The 16,602-nt window shown below is 40.7% G+C and overlaps 1 protein-coding gene across 2 annotated transcripts in view; it reads left to right on the top strand.

Annotated features, from left to right (window-relative positions):
• The first annotated feature begins 328 nt into the window (after positions 1 to 328).
• Positions 329 to 16,602, top strand: part of CAMKMT (calmodulin-lysine N-methyltransferase) — a 411,942-nt gene continuing 395,668 nt past the window's right edge. The window contains exons 1-2 of one of the 2 annotated variants that reach the window (XM_033419162.2): positions 329 to 550; positions 15,583 to 15,755. In XM_033419162.2, coding sequence (XP_033275053.1) covers positions 413 to 550; positions 15,583 to 15,755 — 311 coding nt within the window. In that variant the 5' untranslated portion in view covers positions 329 to 412. The remainder of the gene's footprint in view (positions 551 to 15,582; positions 15,756 to 16,602) is intronic. The other variant, XM_004265076.3, reaches the window with a different exon arrangement.

Below are 16,602 nucleotides of genomic sequence, written 5' to 3'. Positions count from 1 at the left end.
CTAAGTGGATTCCGCCATCTTTATTGTGGTCAGGAATATTTTTTTTACTTCTCCTGGGTTCATTAACGCTCAAAGATATAAGCCTTTTGGTTCTTTGCTAGTCTTCAGAGCTCGAGATGAAACAGGAGAGAAGGGAACCAAAGGAGGCGGCGTCGCACTAGGTCTGCCACAGTTCCCTCACTCTCCGGTCTGCCCTCACTCAAGATGGCCACCAGCAAAATGGTGCAGTGGCGAGAGCCGCGCTGCCCTGGTTGCTAAGGAGACGCGACTACCGGAAATGCGGAATTCGGGGAGAGAGCGCGCGCTAGGGCAGTGGGAGGGAACCCCGGCGTCACAGATCCTGACAGGGAAGAAGTAGGCAGGTCCTGGCAGGGGGGAGCTGTGGCGGCGGTATCTCGCCAGCTCCAGCCGGATGGAGTCTCGAGTCGCGGACGCAGGGGCCGGCCAGGCTGAGCGCGCAGCGGGCGAGGGCCGGACAAGCAGCAGCGCCGCTCAGGGACCCGCAATCTCGGCGCCCTTGGGTGCTGCCCGGTGGAAGCTCCTGCGGCAGGTAAGGTAGAGCCCTCTCGACTCACTTTTGCCTTTGGCCACTCCCCTCGCAAGCGACAGGCAGCTACTCTCCCCTTGGCAGCTCTGGGAGTTCCCTCACAGTTTTGCTGGGAGCCTCCTGAAAAGCGCCCCCTTGGTTCACCTAAGGGTCGCGCCAAAAGGAGGTATCAGGTGGCATTGGGCAGGGAGGGGGCAGCCGAGGCTGAGTCCTGGGAAACTCAGCTCGAAGGAGAAGATCCCTTTCTAGACATTAGTCTGCATCTGAGGGACTTTTCTCCTTGCTCGCCAGTAGGGTCGGTGGCACCGCCGCTCCCCGGTCCATACTGTTCGTTCCTGCTTCTGTTTTACTTTCTTCCCCTGGTTTCTTCCCCTTGCTTCTTAACTCCTAGCCTGGTTCTAGCTCCAAATCTGTCCCCTCTCTTGGTGATCAGCATGGTTGACTGTGTTGGGACAGTGACGTTGCACGTGTTGCTTCGGTTTCTTTCGTGGAGCGGAGAGCGAAGGGAGTTGCAAGAGCTGCCCCGGCGCCCTCCCGCTTCGCTTTCACGCGAAAGTTACGTGTTTATCTTATGGTTTGAAGAGATCAGAGAGATTCTCGGTGTCTAAGTGTGTTGATTTTTTTACTGGCGGTTATCTTTTAGCACTTAAAAGTTGCTACTGTTGCTGGTAACTTCAGTCGTATGCAGGTTTGAAGATTTTCTGATTTGACGACACTGACGCTCTTTCCAAACTGCTTGAAGTGAAATCTGTTTATTGTTTACATCCCAGTGTTATGCTTCTGCCTGGGGTGTCCTGCCGAACACTTTATTCAACAGGACATTTTCCATTTCTGAGTTATATTTCGAGGAGAGTTTCCCAGCTATTGCCAGGTTACTTGAGATTGTGCTTTTAGTATTTTGGCGGTTACTTTGTTTGCAATTGTATCGAGTCACCTTTTCATACAGTGGCCTTCCAGTGCTGTCATGACAACTCAAAGATCATTTGTTTGCTGATGCATTGAAAGCCTCTGCAGGGCATTAATGATCTGGTTTTGCAATTAATGTTACAAATGGTATTATAGGATAATAAAATGCAAGTCCTCATAGATCATTATCTGTAGGAAATTTCTATAGTGAAATAAACATCAACTAAATTTAAAGTATCAGAATAGTAAATTAGGGCCTTAAAATGATCAATCAAATCTTATCGTGACGACTTCAGTAATTCCTAGTAAAAATTCTAGTTGACCATCTCTTATATTCATTCTGAATTGTTGTCTACATTAGAATAAGGATAAGTTTCAGCTATGGCTGACACTTGAACTCCTCACATGCTTTGAAGTTTAATGTTTTGGTATACATGTGCCCGCTGTTTAGAGTCTTTCTACTTCTCTACTTGATGAATGACTGTTATCCTTCAGACCTCTATTTCAATCTCCTCCTACGTGAAGGCTCTGCTGACTCCTCTGGCTGAGTTAGACCTTCAGCTCACTATATGGGTGAACCTCATATCACATTATTTTATGATCATTTGATCAGAGTCCAACTTTCTCACTACAATAGGAGTTCTTCCTGGGAAAAGGTGATATTTTATTAATCTCCATCTCCTGCACCAGCTCTCGCTAGTTGATTTTTAGTAGATACTGTTACATATTGTGGAAAGGCTGAGTAAGGGACAGTCTTTAAGTGGCCCACAGCATCTCATCCTCAGTGTATTGCATCAGTGAGTAACAAATAACTACACTGTCACAACTGCATTCAACAGTGAGCATTTATTCTGTTTGTGGGCCACCTGGGAGTTGACTGACATAGGCTGTGATCAGCTGAGTGGCTCTATGCTGCATGCTTGGTCCACATGCCTCTAATTCTGGGCTGACATGTTCTCGTAGTGACGACAGAGGTATAAGAGAGCAAACGCAACCACTGAAACACATTTTAAGCACCTACTAATATCCTGTTGGCCAAAGTAAGATACTTAGCCAAGCCTAAAGTTAGGAGGCAGAGAAGTATGTTTTTTTCTTTGAGGGAGCAGGGGAGAAAGTGAATATTTTTCTATAATAATCGAATCTTCCATGTATTTTAAACATTTGCAGGCTCTTAGTAAATATGTTTTAAATGAATGGACCATTTGCATCTTGTTAGCATCCAACTGGAAAACTGTGAGGAATCTAAACAATGCTAAAGATATGCAATTCTTTTTCTCTCTCTTACGTGACATCTTCATGACATCTGCTATGTCTCCTTGTTTTCTCCCTCACAATTCTCTTTCCACTAGGGCTCCAGTGCTATCTCATGGCCCTTCACCTTAACTGTTCAATATTTTCTATGTTTTATAATTAACATTTTTGAGAGAAAACCTGGTTGTCCTAGTTCATCATTTGATACTAGGTCACATTGCTCTTGGGTGGCCTCAGCCTGCAGTGGCTTGAAGCAGGATTTTGGTTCATGGCCGGAGACTGAGGTTGGGCCGTGGCAGTGAGAGTGCTGAATCTTAGCCACTAGACCACAAGGGACCAGTGGCCAGTGACAAGGCCCTGGCCCATCAGCTGTTGTAGAAGTGAATTTCCACATAGAGATGGAAAGTAGTGAAACAAGTGTTTATTAGGAGGAAAAGAGTACCTGTGGATAGACACATGGGCGAGCTCAGAGAGAGAGTTGTGTCCTCGTGGTAGTTTGAATCACTTTTATGGGGCATTTCTTCTGGGTTTCCTTTGGCCAATCATCTTGCTTTGTCTGGTTCTGAGTCCATATCGGTATATCTCAGGGTCCTCCCATGTGTGTGTGCGTGCATCTCTTAGCCAAGATGGATTCCAGCGAAGAGGTGTATGGGTAGGATGGCATCACTTACTATGGGGTAGCACCCCCTCCCTTTTTGACCTTCAGGGAGCCTTTCTGGGCGTGTGTAGTGGAGAAGGTCTCCTTGACTTCAAGAATGAGGAATATGTGGTCTTTTATCTCTTATCTGGGCAGGGCTTAGCTCTTCTCCCTCCTGCTATTTTGGAGTATCTGTCCACAGGGGATGAACTCTGGCTGCTCACCCTGGGGCCCATCTATCTCCTGCCTCAACATGGAAAATTGCTGACTTTTGAGTCTAGTGCCCACTTTAATCATATGAGGTCTGAGAGTCTATGGATCAATATCAATAGAGGCTGTGGATATTCTGTAATATTTTTCTCTTTGTTGTGTCTCATTACCTGATGGCAAAGATAGCTGTTGGCAACTTCATCATCCACCCAGCTAGTGATCCAGAAGAAATAACCCTTTTCCCCAACACCCAAATCATTTCCTCCAAAGAACTCTAAGAGGCGAAGTTTGCACCAACTGCTGTGTCTAGGAGACTAGTGCACTTTGGCCTGCGTCATGAGCCCACCCTGTGGCAGGGAAAATAACAACCCTACCATTATTGCATAGGGAGAGGGAGGGGCATTTCCCAAGGGGAAGGGATGTAGAGCAGATGAAAAAGTAGCAAATGGCCATTACATGCTTACACACATCTCACAACCACCTACAGAATGAATAATGGGGCCTAGAGGTCTGAATACTTGGCTTAAGAATCTGATTAATGGAATATTTCACAGTACAATTTATTTTTATTTTTTTAATTAAATTTTTTTTTATTTTTTTAGTTTTTTGGCTGTGCCTCGCGACGTGTGGGATCTTAGTTCCCCAACCAGGGATCGAAACTGTGCCCCCTGCATTGGAAGCACAGAGTCTTAACCACTGGACCTCCAGGGAAGTCCCTCACAGTACAATTTAAATTAAAGCAGGATGATATATGTTTGAGACTGTCAATGCGGAAAGAGACAGCATGATTTCTGGAATAGAATTTCATACAATTGATTTTAGTCCCAGATCTACCACCCTTAACTATTTGTATGATGGTGAGCACCCTCTTTGGACCTCAGTTTTCTCATTTGTAAATGAGAGAGTGGGACTAGATTTCTTTAAGACCTTCTTCCTAATAATTATTATTCCATTAGTTTTTGTAATATTTAATTCATGACAATACCAACAGGTGGTATAAAAAAGCTTGTGAAGAAGGACAGTTAACTTGGCAAGCAACTCAACAGGGAAGGGCAGGATTGTGCACTGGCACTATTCAGTTCACGTGATCCAGTCTGAATATTTAATAGAGGGCATGGAGAGTGTTTGTTAATCCAGAGAATCAGTTACTAGAGATGTACTGTATTTTGTGCTCTTTTTAGGCCTTCTGATTCCATTGTAGAAAATGGCAGACAGACACCAAGAGAGCATGTCTTAAGAATGGTTGTGTGATGTGCTTGTAGATCTTGCACTGAGGGTTGTGGTTTAGATCCCTACATAAGTGAAGAATTGAGGGATGGACTCTTCATTGGTTTTTATTGGCATCACTTGTATCACTTTCTGCAGCAGGGGCTGAGCAAGGTCATTCGTGCTTTTTCACTCTTTTTTTTTTTGCATAGAGAATTATTTGTTGACAACATTTTATACATCATTGTATTTATAAGGGTTTTTTCCCATTGTTTAAGTTAAACTGACATTTCAATGGATTATAGAACTTTATACTGCTATAGTCACAGATGACATAGATTTTTGTGTACTCTGCAGAACATACTTTAACCTTAAGTGTTTACATGTAATGCTCACCCCTGACCCCCGCTGTTCAAACCTTGTTGACATATACATCAGTGATTGGAGGAGATTTTCTTTTTTATGTCTCTGATTTATTAAGATTAATAATTGGTTTTGGGCTTTCCTGGTGGCGCAGTGGTTGAGAATCTGCCTGCCAATGCAGGGGACACGGGTTCGAGCCCTGGTCTGGGAAAGATCCCACATGCCACGGAGCAACTAGGCCCATGAGCCACAACTACTGAGCCTGCGTGTCTGGAGCCTGTGCTCCGCAACAAGAGAGGCCGCGACACAGTAAGAGGCCCGCGCACCGCGATGAAGAGTAGCCCCCACTCGCCGCAACTAGAGAAAGCCCTCGCACAGAAACGAAGACCCAACACACCCCAAAATAAATAAATTTATTAAAAAAAAAAAAAAATTGGTTTCATTGGATTCCTTAAAAATATTTAGGATTGTGTTTTAGGTTAAAAAGGTGAATGTGAATGTTTTCTTGAATTAGAAGTATGTAGCTTATCAGTCTAAAAACAAAATATTCCATCAATAATTATTTTGAATGAAATGAACTTTTAACTGTGCAGTAAAGAAACTAAAATGTTTAGAAGGCTCTAGGTGTGAAAGCATTTGTCTTTTTTTTTTGAATTTTATGTTTTGTGTATTGGGTTGGTCAAAATGTTTGTTCAGGTTTTTCCATAAGATGTTACAAAAAAACGCAAAGGAACGCTTTGGCCAACCCAATATTTTCCACAATTTAAAAAATTTTAAAAGCAAAAACTTTCTAGAGCAGTGAATTTTGAGTGGGGTTTGGAAATTTACATATTTTAACAATTGCTGCAGATAAACATCTTTTCATGCTTATTTGCCATCTGTATATCACTTCAATGAAATGTCTCTTCATGTCTTTTGTCCATTTTCTTTTTTTTTAAAAGATGAACATATATTTATATTGGTAAATGTAAAAGAGGGAAAAACTAACATAGTATTGACTTATTTTAACATTTTATCAAGGCACTTTTTTTTTATACAGCAGGCTCTTATTAGTCATCAATTTTATACACATCAGTGTATACATGTCAATCCCAATCACCCAATTCATCCCACCAGCACCACCCGCTCCCCTGCCTCTTCCCCCTTTGGTGTCCATACGTTTGTTCCCTACATCTGTGTCTCAATTTCTGCTCTGCAAACTGGCTCATCTGTACCATTTTTCTAGGTTCCACATATATGCGTTAATATACGGTATTTGTTTTTCTCTTTCTGACTTATTTCACTCTGTATGACAGTCTCTAGATCGATCCACGTCTCAACAAATGACCCAATTCCGTTCCTTTTTATGGCTGAGTATTATTCCATTGTATATATGTACCACATCTTCTTTATCCATTCATCTGTCGATGGGCATTTAGGTTGCTTCCATGACCCGGCCATTGTAAATAGTGCTGCAGTGAACATTGGGGTGCATGTGTCTTTTTGAATTATGGTTTTCTCAGGGTATATGCCCAGTAGTGGGATTGCTGGGTCATATGGTAATTCTATTTTTAGTTTTTTAAGGAACCTCCCTACTGTTCTCCATAGTGGCTGTATCAATTTACATTCCCACCAACAGTGCAAGGGTTCCCTTTTCTCCACACCCTTTCCAGCATTTGTTGTTTGTAGATTTTCTGATGATGCCCATTCTATCCAGTGTGAGGTGATACCTCATTGTAGTTTTTTTTTTTTTTGCGGTACGTCGGCCTCTCACTGTTGTGGCCTCTCCTGTTGCGGAGCACAGGCTCTAGACGTGCAGGCTCAGCGGCCATGGCTCATGGGCCCAACCGCTCCGCAGTATGTAGGATCTTCCCGGACTGGGGCATGAACCCGTGTCCCCCGCATTGGCAGGCGGACACTCAACCACTGCGCCCCTTGGGAAGCCCCCTCATTGTAGTTTTGATTTGCATTTCTCTAATAATTAGTGATGTTCAGCAGCTTTTCATGTGCTTCTTGGCCATCTGTATGTCTTCTTTGGAGAAATGTCTATTTAGGTCTTCTGCCCATTTTTGGATTGGGTTGTTTTTTTATTATTGAGCTGCATGAGCTGTTTATATATTTTGGAGATTAATCCATTGTCCGTTGATGCATTTCCAAATATTTTCTCCCATTCTGAGGGTTGTCTTTTCGTCTTGTTTATGGTTTCCTTTGCTGTGCGAAAGCTTTGAATTTTCACTAGGTCCCATTTGTTTACTTTTGTTTTTATTTCCATTACTCAAGGAGGTGGATCAAAAAAGACCTTGCTGTGATTTATGTCAAAGAGTGTTCTTCCTATGTTTTCTTCTAAGAGTTTTATAGTGCCCGGTCTTACATTTAGGTCTCTTATCAATTTTGAGTTTATTTTTGTGTATGGTGTTAGGGAGTGTTCTAATTTCATTCTTTTACATGGAGCTGTCCAGTTTTCCCAGCACCACTTGTTTAAGAGACTGTCTTTTCTCCATTGTATATCCTTGCCTCCTTTGTCATAGATTAGTTGACCATAGGTGTGTGGGTTTATCTCTGGGCTTTCTATTCTGTTCCACTGATCTATATTTCTGTTTTTGTGTCAGTACCATATTGTCTTGATTACTGTAACTTTGTAGTATAGTCTGAAGTCAGGGAGTCTGATTCCTCCAGCTCCGTTTGTTTCCCTCAAGACTGCTTTGGCTATTCGGGGTCTTTTGTGTCTCCATACAAATTTTAAGATTTTTTGTTTTAGTTCTGTAAAAAAAAATGCCATTAGTAATTTGATAGGGATTGCATTGAATGTGTAGATTGCTTTGCGTAGTATAGTCATTTTCACAATATTGATTCTTCCAACCAAGAACATGGGCTATCTCTCCATCTGTTGGTATCATCTTTAATTTCTTTCATCAGTGTCTTATAGTTTTCTGCATAAAGGTCTTTTGTCTCCCTAGGTAGGTTTATTCCTAGGTATTTTATTCTTTTTGTTGCAGTGGTAAATGGGAGTGTTTCCTTAATTTCTCTTTCAGATTTTTCATCATTAGTGTATCGGAATGCAGGAGATTTCTGTGCATTAATTTTGTATCCTGCAACTTTACCAAATTCATTGATTAGCTCTAGTAGTTTTCTGGTGGCATCTTTAGGATCCTCTATGTATAGTATCATATCATCTGCAAACAGTGACAGTTTTACTTCTTTCCCAATTTGCATTCCTTTTATTTCTTTTTCTACTCTGGTTGCCGTGGCTAGGACTTCCAAAACTATGTTGAATAATAGTGGTGAGAGTGGACATCCTTGTCTTGTTCCTGATCTTGGAGGAAATGTTTTCAGTTTTTCTCCATTGAGAAAGATGTTTGCTGTGGGTTTGTCATATATGGCCTTTATTATGTTGAGGTAGTTTCCCTCTATGCCCACTTTCTGGAGAGTTTTTATCGTAAATGGGTGTTGAATTTTGTCAAAAGCTTTTTCTCTATCTATTGAGATGATCATATGGTTTTTCTCCTTCAATTTGTTAATATGGCGTATCACATTGATTGATTTGCGTGTATTGAAGACTCTTTGCATCCCTGGGATAAATCCCACTTGATCATGGTGTATGATCCTTTTAATGTGTTGTTGGATTCTGTTTGCTAGTATTTTGTTGAGGATTTTTGCATCTATATTCATCAGTGATATTGGTCTGTAATTTTCTTTTTTTGTAGTATCTTTGTCTAGTTTTGGTATCAGGGTGATGGTGGCCTCGTAGAATGAGTTTGGGAGTGTTCCTTCCTCCACAATTTTTTGGAAGAGTTTGAGAAGGATGGGTGTTAGCTCTCCTCTAAATGTTTGATAGAATTCAGCTGTGAAGCCATCTGGTCCTGGACTTTTGTATGTTGGAAGATTTTTAATCATAGTTTCAACTTCATTACTTGTGATTGGTCTGTTCATATTTTCTATTTCTTCCTGGTTCAGTCTTGGAAGGTTATACGTTTGTAAGAATTTGTCCATTTTTTCCAGGTTGTCCATTTTACTGGCATAGAGTTGCTTGTAGTAGTCTCTTAGGATGCTTTGTATTTCTGTGGTGTCTGTTGTAACTTCTCCTTTTTTATTTCTAATTTTATTGATTTGAGTCCTCTCCCTCTTTTTCTTGATGAATCTGGCTAATGGTTTATCAATTTTGTTTATCTTCTTAATGAACCAGCTTTTACTTTTATTGATCTTTGCTACTGTTTCCTTCATTTCTTTTTCATTTATTTCTGCTCTGATCTTTATGATTTCTTTCCTTCTGCTAACTTTTTTTTTTTTTTTGCGGTACGCGGGCCTCTCACTGTTGTGGCCTCTCCCGTTGCGGAGCACAGGCTCCAGACGCGCAGGCTCAGCGGCCATGGCTCACGGGCCTTCCCGCTCCGCGGCATGTGGGATCTTCCCAGACCGGGGCACAAACCCGTGTCCCCTGCATCGGCAGGCGGACTCTCAACCACTGCGCCACCAGGGTAACCCCTTTGGGGGTTTTTTGTTCTTCTTTCTCTAATTGCTTTAGGTGTAAGTTCAGGTTGTTTATTTGAGATGTTTCTTGTTTCTTGAGGTAGGATTGTGTTGGATAAACTTCCCTGTTAGAACTGGTTTTGCTACATCCCACAGGTTTTGGATCGTTGTGTTTTAATTGTCATTTGTCTCTAGGTATTTGTTGATTTCCTCTTTGATGTCTTAAGTGATCTCTTGGTTATTAAGTAGTGTATTATTTAGCCTCCATGTGTTTGTTTTTTTTTTTTTAGGTTTTTTCCCTGTATTTGATATCTAGTCTCATAGTGTGTGGTCGGAAAAGATACTTGATACAATTTCAGTTTTCTTAAATTTACCAAGGTTCAATTTGTGACCCAAGATATGTCTATCTTGGAGATTGTTCCATGAGCACTTGAGAAGAAAATGTATTCTGTTATTTTTGGATGGAATGTCCTATAAATATCAATTAAGTCCATCTTGTTTAATGTATCATTTAAAGCTTGTGTTTCTTTATTTATTTTCATTTTGGATGATCTGTCCATTGGTGAAAGTGGGATGTTAAAGTCCCCTACTATGATTGCGTTACTGTCGATTTCCCCGTTTTTGTCTGTTAGCACTTGCCTTATGTATTGAGGTGCTCCTCTGTTGGGTGCAGAAATATTTACAATTGTTACATCTTCTTCTTGGATTGATCCCTTGATGATTATGTAGTGTCCTTTTTTGTCTCTTGTAGTAGTCTTTATTTTAAAGTCTATTTTGTTTGAAATGAGAATTGTTACTCCAGCTTTCTTTTGATTTCCATTTGCATGCAATATCTTTTTCCATCCCGTCACTTTCAGTCTGTGTGTGTCCCTAGGTCTGAAGTGGGTCTCTTGTAGACTGCATATTACGGGTCTTGTTTTTGTATCCATTCAGCCAGTCTATGTGTTTTGGTGGGAGCATTTAATCCATTTATGTTTAAGGTAATTATCGATATGTATGTTCATTCCTGTTACCATTTTCTTAATTGTTTTGGGTTTGTTATTGTAGGTCTTTTCCTTCTCTTGTGTTTCCTGCCTAGAGAAGTTTCTTTAGCATTTGTTCTAAAGCTGGTTTGGCGGTGCTGAATTCTGTTAACATTTGCTTATCTGTAAAGGTTTGAATTTCTCCACCGAATCTGAATGAGATCCTTGTTGGGTAGAGTAATCTTGGTTGTAGGTTTTTCCCTTTCATCACATTAAATATGCTCTGCCACTCCCTTCTGGCTTGCAGAGTTTCTGCTGAGAAATCAGCTGTTAACCTTATGGGGATTCGCTTGTATGTTATTTGTTGCTTTTTCCTTGCTGCTTTTAATATTTTTTCTTTGTATTTAATTTTTGATAGTTTGATTAATATGTGTCTTGGCATGTTTCTCTTTGGGTTTATCCTGTATGGTGCTCTCTGTGCTTCCTGGATTTGATTGACTATTTCCTTTCCCATGTTAGGGAACTTTTTGACTATAATCTCTTCAAATATTTTCTCAGACCCTTTCTTTTTCTCTTCTTCTTCTGGGACCCTTATAATTTGAATGTTGGTTCGTTTAATGCTCTCCCAGAGGTCTCTGAGACTGTCCTCAATTCTTTTCATTCTTTTTTCTTTATGCTGCTCCCTGGCAGTTATTTCCACCATTTTATCTTCCAGCTCACTTATCCATTCTTCTGCCTCAGTTATTCTGCTATTGATTCCTTCTAGAGTATTTTTAATTTCAGCATTTGTGTTGTTCATCATTGTTTGTTTGCTTTCTAGTTCTTCTAGATCCTTGTTGAATGTTTCTTGTATTTTCTCCATTCTGTTGCCAAGATTTTGGATCATCTTTACTATCCTTACTCTGAATTCTTTTTCAGTTAGGTTGCCTATTTCATCTTCATTTATTTGTTCTTGTAGGTTTTTACCTTGCTCCTTCGTCTGTAATATATTTTTCTGTCATTTCTTTTTTTTTTTTTTTGATGGTTGGTGCTGTATTCCTGTGTTACTCGTTGTTTGGCCTGAGACGTCCAGCACTGGAGTTTGCAGAAAGTTGGGTAGAGCTGGGTCTTGTTGCTGAGATGCGTTCCTCTGGGAGTCCTCACTGCAATTAATATTCCCTAGGGTCCTAGGTTCTTTTTTTAGTCTAGCGGTTTGGACTCGGAGCTCCCACCACAGGAGCTTGGGCCCAACCTCCAGCCTGGGACCCAAGATCCCGCAAGCTTCATGGAACGGTAAAGAAAAAAAAAAAGGCAAAAGAGAAAGAAAGAAAAAAGCAGTACAATATCAAAGAATAAAAAATAAAGTAAAATTAGAAAGATAAAAAATATATTAGGAAAAATAAAACTACCATTAAAACAAGTGCAACAAGGTAAAATAAAACCTCAACAGAAAAAAGAAAAAAAAAAGCGGGGGGAACAAGCCAAAAGGGGAGAACAATTACAGAGTATAAAGACTAAAATAAAATTAGAAAAATAAAAGATTTATTAGGAAAAATAAAAACATAAAAGAATCAACAACAATGAATCAGCAAGGTAAAACAGAACCCCAATCTAAAAGAAGAAAAAAGAAAAAGAAAAACAAAAAGCCTTGGCTATGGGGGTGAATTTTAGGTGGGGGCTGGAACTTAGGCAGGGGCGGGGTTTAGGGTGGGGCAGGACCCAGGCATTTGGTGTTACGTTTGATCATGGGGTGGGGCCTAGGCTCAGGACCCATGTAGCTGGAAATGGCCCTGAGGGGGGGCCACGTTCAAGTGTGGGGCAGGGCCTCTTCTTAAGACCTGGGTGGAAGGGGAGAGGCAGCACGTGGAAGGGAGGGCCTCTGGAGTGTGGGGTTCCAGAGTTTGGAGGTAGGGCCCTGAGTGAGGGTATGTGGGTGGGGTTTAGGCCCAGCGCATTGGAGGGGGTCTCCGAGTGTAGGGGTGGGGCCCTGGGTGAGGGTGTAGGGGTGGGGCTTGGATTCTGCATGGCAGGAGGGAGGCTCTGAGGGCAGAGGATTAGGCCCGAGCCCAAGAGGCTCCCTGGTGCCTAAGTGGACAGGGAAGGCACTGGCCGCATTCCCTTCCATTCCTTCGTGCCCCTCCCTCACCATCTCCCCCAGGGTGTCCCCCGTCACTGCTGGACCCCTAACTGTGGGTGGGTCCCGCTGGGTGTAGGAACTCCCCTCCCCCAGCCACCCCTCAGGGGTGCCAGTCCTGGAGGTCCGGCCTTTACTTTTGCTCCCCCTTCCCTCCCTCTCACTCCCTCAGGACCCACATGGCTGGAGGGGGCCTCCGTGGGCAGAGGATGAGGCCTGGGATCTCAGCAGGTTCCTGGGCACCCAAGTGGGCAGGAGAAACCTGGCCACACTCCCTTTTGATCCTCTGCCCTCCCAATGGTCCCCCAATTTACCGCTTCCGGCATGGGATCCCTTCCCCTCCCCCAGCCGCCCCTTAGGGGCACCAGTCCTATCCTGCCTCCACTTCTCCCCCTTCACTCCTCCCATGCCGCATGTCCTACCCGGTTGCTGGGGGTTCTTCCTGTCCCCTTATGTTTCTGTGGTCCCTCACCAGTGCCTGGCAGGTGCCCTAGTTGTGAGGAGAGATGAATTCTGAGTCCTCCTAGTACGCCATCCTGACTCCGCCCTTGAAATGTATTTTTATTATTCAGTTCAAAATACTTTATAATTTCCATTGTGTTCTTTTTTTCATTCACAGATTATTTAGAAGTTTATTGCTTAACTTCCAAATATATTTGGTTTTCATATCTTTTTATTTTTCATTTGTTTATGACTATTAGAGGGCTTTATATCTTAAAAAAACTTTATGGGAAATGTCAAACATATACAAAAGTGGAAAAAATAGTTTAATAACCACTCAGGTATCCATAAGCTTCAACTATTTTTAACTCTGGACCAAATTCGTTTCATTTTTGTTCTCTCATTATGCAACCCTCACCAGATTATTTTGAAGCGAATCTCAGATATCATATTTTTTCTATAAATATTTCAGTATGTACCTATACAAGATGACATTAAAAAATTAATTACAATACCATATCCTATCCAGAATAATTCCTTGATGTCATAAAATATCTGGTCAGTTTCCAAAAGTTTTCCATTGTCTCCTAATTTTTCTTTACAGTTTGATTATTTTGAAAACAGGATCCAAATTAAGTTCCAAATATCGTTATTGGTTGATATGTACAAGTCTTTTTAATCTAAATATTCCCTCAGCATGTCTCTTTTTCAACCCTTGCCGTTTATTTTAGAAGTAACTGGGTGTTTTGTAGTTTCCCATAATTTGAATTTTGCTAATTGCACTTGATGATGTTGTTTAATGTGTTCCTCTATCCCTGTATTTCCTATTTCCTGTAAGATATAGAGGCTTGATCAGATTCAGATTTGATGTTTTTTGTTTTGTCTTGTTTAATTGGTCAAGATGATGGTGGTGTGAGATTTCATCAATAATCATAGTGATGTCTGGTTATTTCTCTTCTTGTTGATGATTACCTAGGTTCATGAATTCATGAAGGAGTTGAAAAATGGTGATATTCTGTTGTTCCTTCTTCATTTATTACTTGGAATACTAGTATAAAGAGAAATTCCACTCAACTTCCATTTGGATATTCTCAGTTATGGTTCATATAGAAGAGACAGATAAATACTTGATTTGTTCTCATTTACTAGTTTTCAAAATAAGTTGGTTCTTTAGCATTTTTCGGTGATCATCAATGAAGTATTTAAAAAGTTACTGTTATGAACTAATGTGTTTCAACTCAGTTACATTTATTATCTTTGTTAATGCTTGCACTATCCCATCAGTCCTTTTGATATAACCCTTAATTTTGTATGGCTTTCTTGTTTTCTTGTGTGCATGATGTTCCAGACTTATCTTGTACAATTCCTGCCCTTTTTCCAAGGGCCTTACTTTTTCTTTTTTTCTTTCTTCTTTTTGGCTGTGCTGCGTGGCTTGCATTATCTTAGTTCCCTGACCAGGAATTGAACCCACGCCCTTGGCAGTGAAAGCATGGAGTTCTAACCACTGGACGACCAGGGGATTCCCCTTACTTTGTTTTTTTTTTTTTTTTTTTTTTTTTTGCAGTACGTGGGCCTCTCACTGTTGTGGCCTCTCCCGTTGCGGAGCACAGGCTCCGGACGCGCAGGCTCAGCGGCCATGGCTCACGGGCCCAGCCGCTCCGCGGCACGCGGGACCCTCCCGGACCGGGGCACGAACCCGTGTCCCCTGCATCGGCAGGCGGACTCCCAACCACTGCGCCACCAGGGAAGCCCCCCTTACTTTGTTTTAATAAAAAATGGTATTTAGAGACAGCAGTATGTGCAGTAGGTGTGCTCATTGCTACTAGTTTGGTCATTGTTTTTAGACCTTTTCAGTGGTCAGATGTAGGAAATATATGTACAGTTTTAAAAAATGACATACATCATTAGTTTATATTATACTTTATTCAGATTCAGAGCTACAGGGTTTTTGCTTAACCTCATTAATCTTACAGTTGTATCTCCTTTCTTCCATACTTAAAAACCTAGTTTTCAATGGCACCAAGAAAACTACTCATTTATCTTCACACACACACACACACACACACACACACACACACACACACACACACACACAGGCTCAGAATAACATACCTGCCCCTGCCTAGGTATTAAGCTTTGAAATTCAACTTTTACCCCCTAAGTCTACAAGCTGTTGAAGGTGCTGCTTGTCTTCTCAGCTCTTTCTTTTGGAATTGATGAATGTCTCACAAGAAAAGTGGTTGCAAAAGCCAGACTCATCTCTCTAGATTTACCTCCTTTTAAAGATATTAGACTGGTAGATCTTCACTATATTCTTTGCCCTCTGATGCCTTCGAGTAATGTTTTAAAATATTTTGTGTATGTTTTCTAGTTGTCTTCAGTAAGATGTTGGTCTGAATTATTTAATCTGCCATTACTGGAAAAGAAAGTCCCCTTACCACTTAAATGTTGAAAATTTAATTTATATAATGTGACAACAATATTTGGTTTTATTTCAAAGGTTCTGAAACAAAAACACCTGGATGATTGTCTACGACATGTATCTGTAAGAAGATTTGAATCATTTAATCTGTTCTCAGTAACAGAAGCCCAAAAAAGGGAAACTGAAGAGGAAGTTGGTGCCTGGGTTCAATATACAAGCATCTTGTATCCTGAATACAGTATTTTCTTAAGGTAAACATCACTCTAGTTAAGATTTTTTTTTAAGTTTTTTTCTCTTGTAGAAGAAAACAATCTAAGAATCTCATTGTTCATTCTATTGAGTTTGCAGGCAATCTTTATCAGAACTTAGGTTTTGCAACTTTGTGTTTGGAATCCTGCTGCTTTAACTGGGTCTTACTGTATTCTCAGAACTAAAAATAAAACATTCTAAGGAAGGTATCGGCATTTGAGGATAAAGTTCAAATCAAAGTGTTCATTTAACCATTGTCTCATAGCATTTGATTATGAAAAAAAGCCAAGTTCTTTTTGAGGCAAAGAAGGCTGAAAGTGAAAACAGAATTTTTCCAAACTGCTCTTCAAGTAGTAGTTATTTGAAAAATCAAGCTTTGGTATTTTTCCCATTCATGTTTTGTCACTTTCAGAATAGAATCTTAGGAATAGGAGGAGAAAATTCACCCAAAACAGTGATATCATGAGAAGCATACAGACTGTTCTGGCTTTAAAAATCATTAGAAAAGAGATAAGAGAGTTGCAAACTGAAGTAACAAGATATCATTTTTACTGAATTAATTTTCTCTCACAGTTACAGTCTAGCATGTTGCAATATTACTGCAGGTATTTGATTTTATAAAATCTGCCTTTCTTGACAAGATTTCACCTTTTGAAAGGGAGGGAGGAGCACATTTACAGTAACTGTAAGAAGAGCAAAAAACATTTTAAGTGGAAATGTGTCTGAATACAGTTTAGGTGAGGTCAGGAATAATTTTAAGAAAAAAAGTTTTCACAAAGGATGTCTATTTATAGTATATGTTTCCTGAACTATTTTAGTTTAAAATATCTCAGCTCTAAAAGATACCAT

The sequence above is a fragment of the Orcinus orca genome, chromosome 13 (assembly GCF_937001465.1).
Source record: "Orcinus orca chromosome 13, mOrcOrc1.1, whole genome shotgun sequence".
In the NCBI taxonomy this organism is placed as follows: Eukaryota; Metazoa; Chordata; class Mammalia; order Artiodactyla; family Delphinidae; genus Orcinus; species Orcinus orca.
Note: the sequence above shows the minus strand (reverse complement) of the source record. Positions and strands in the feature narration are given on the sequence as shown.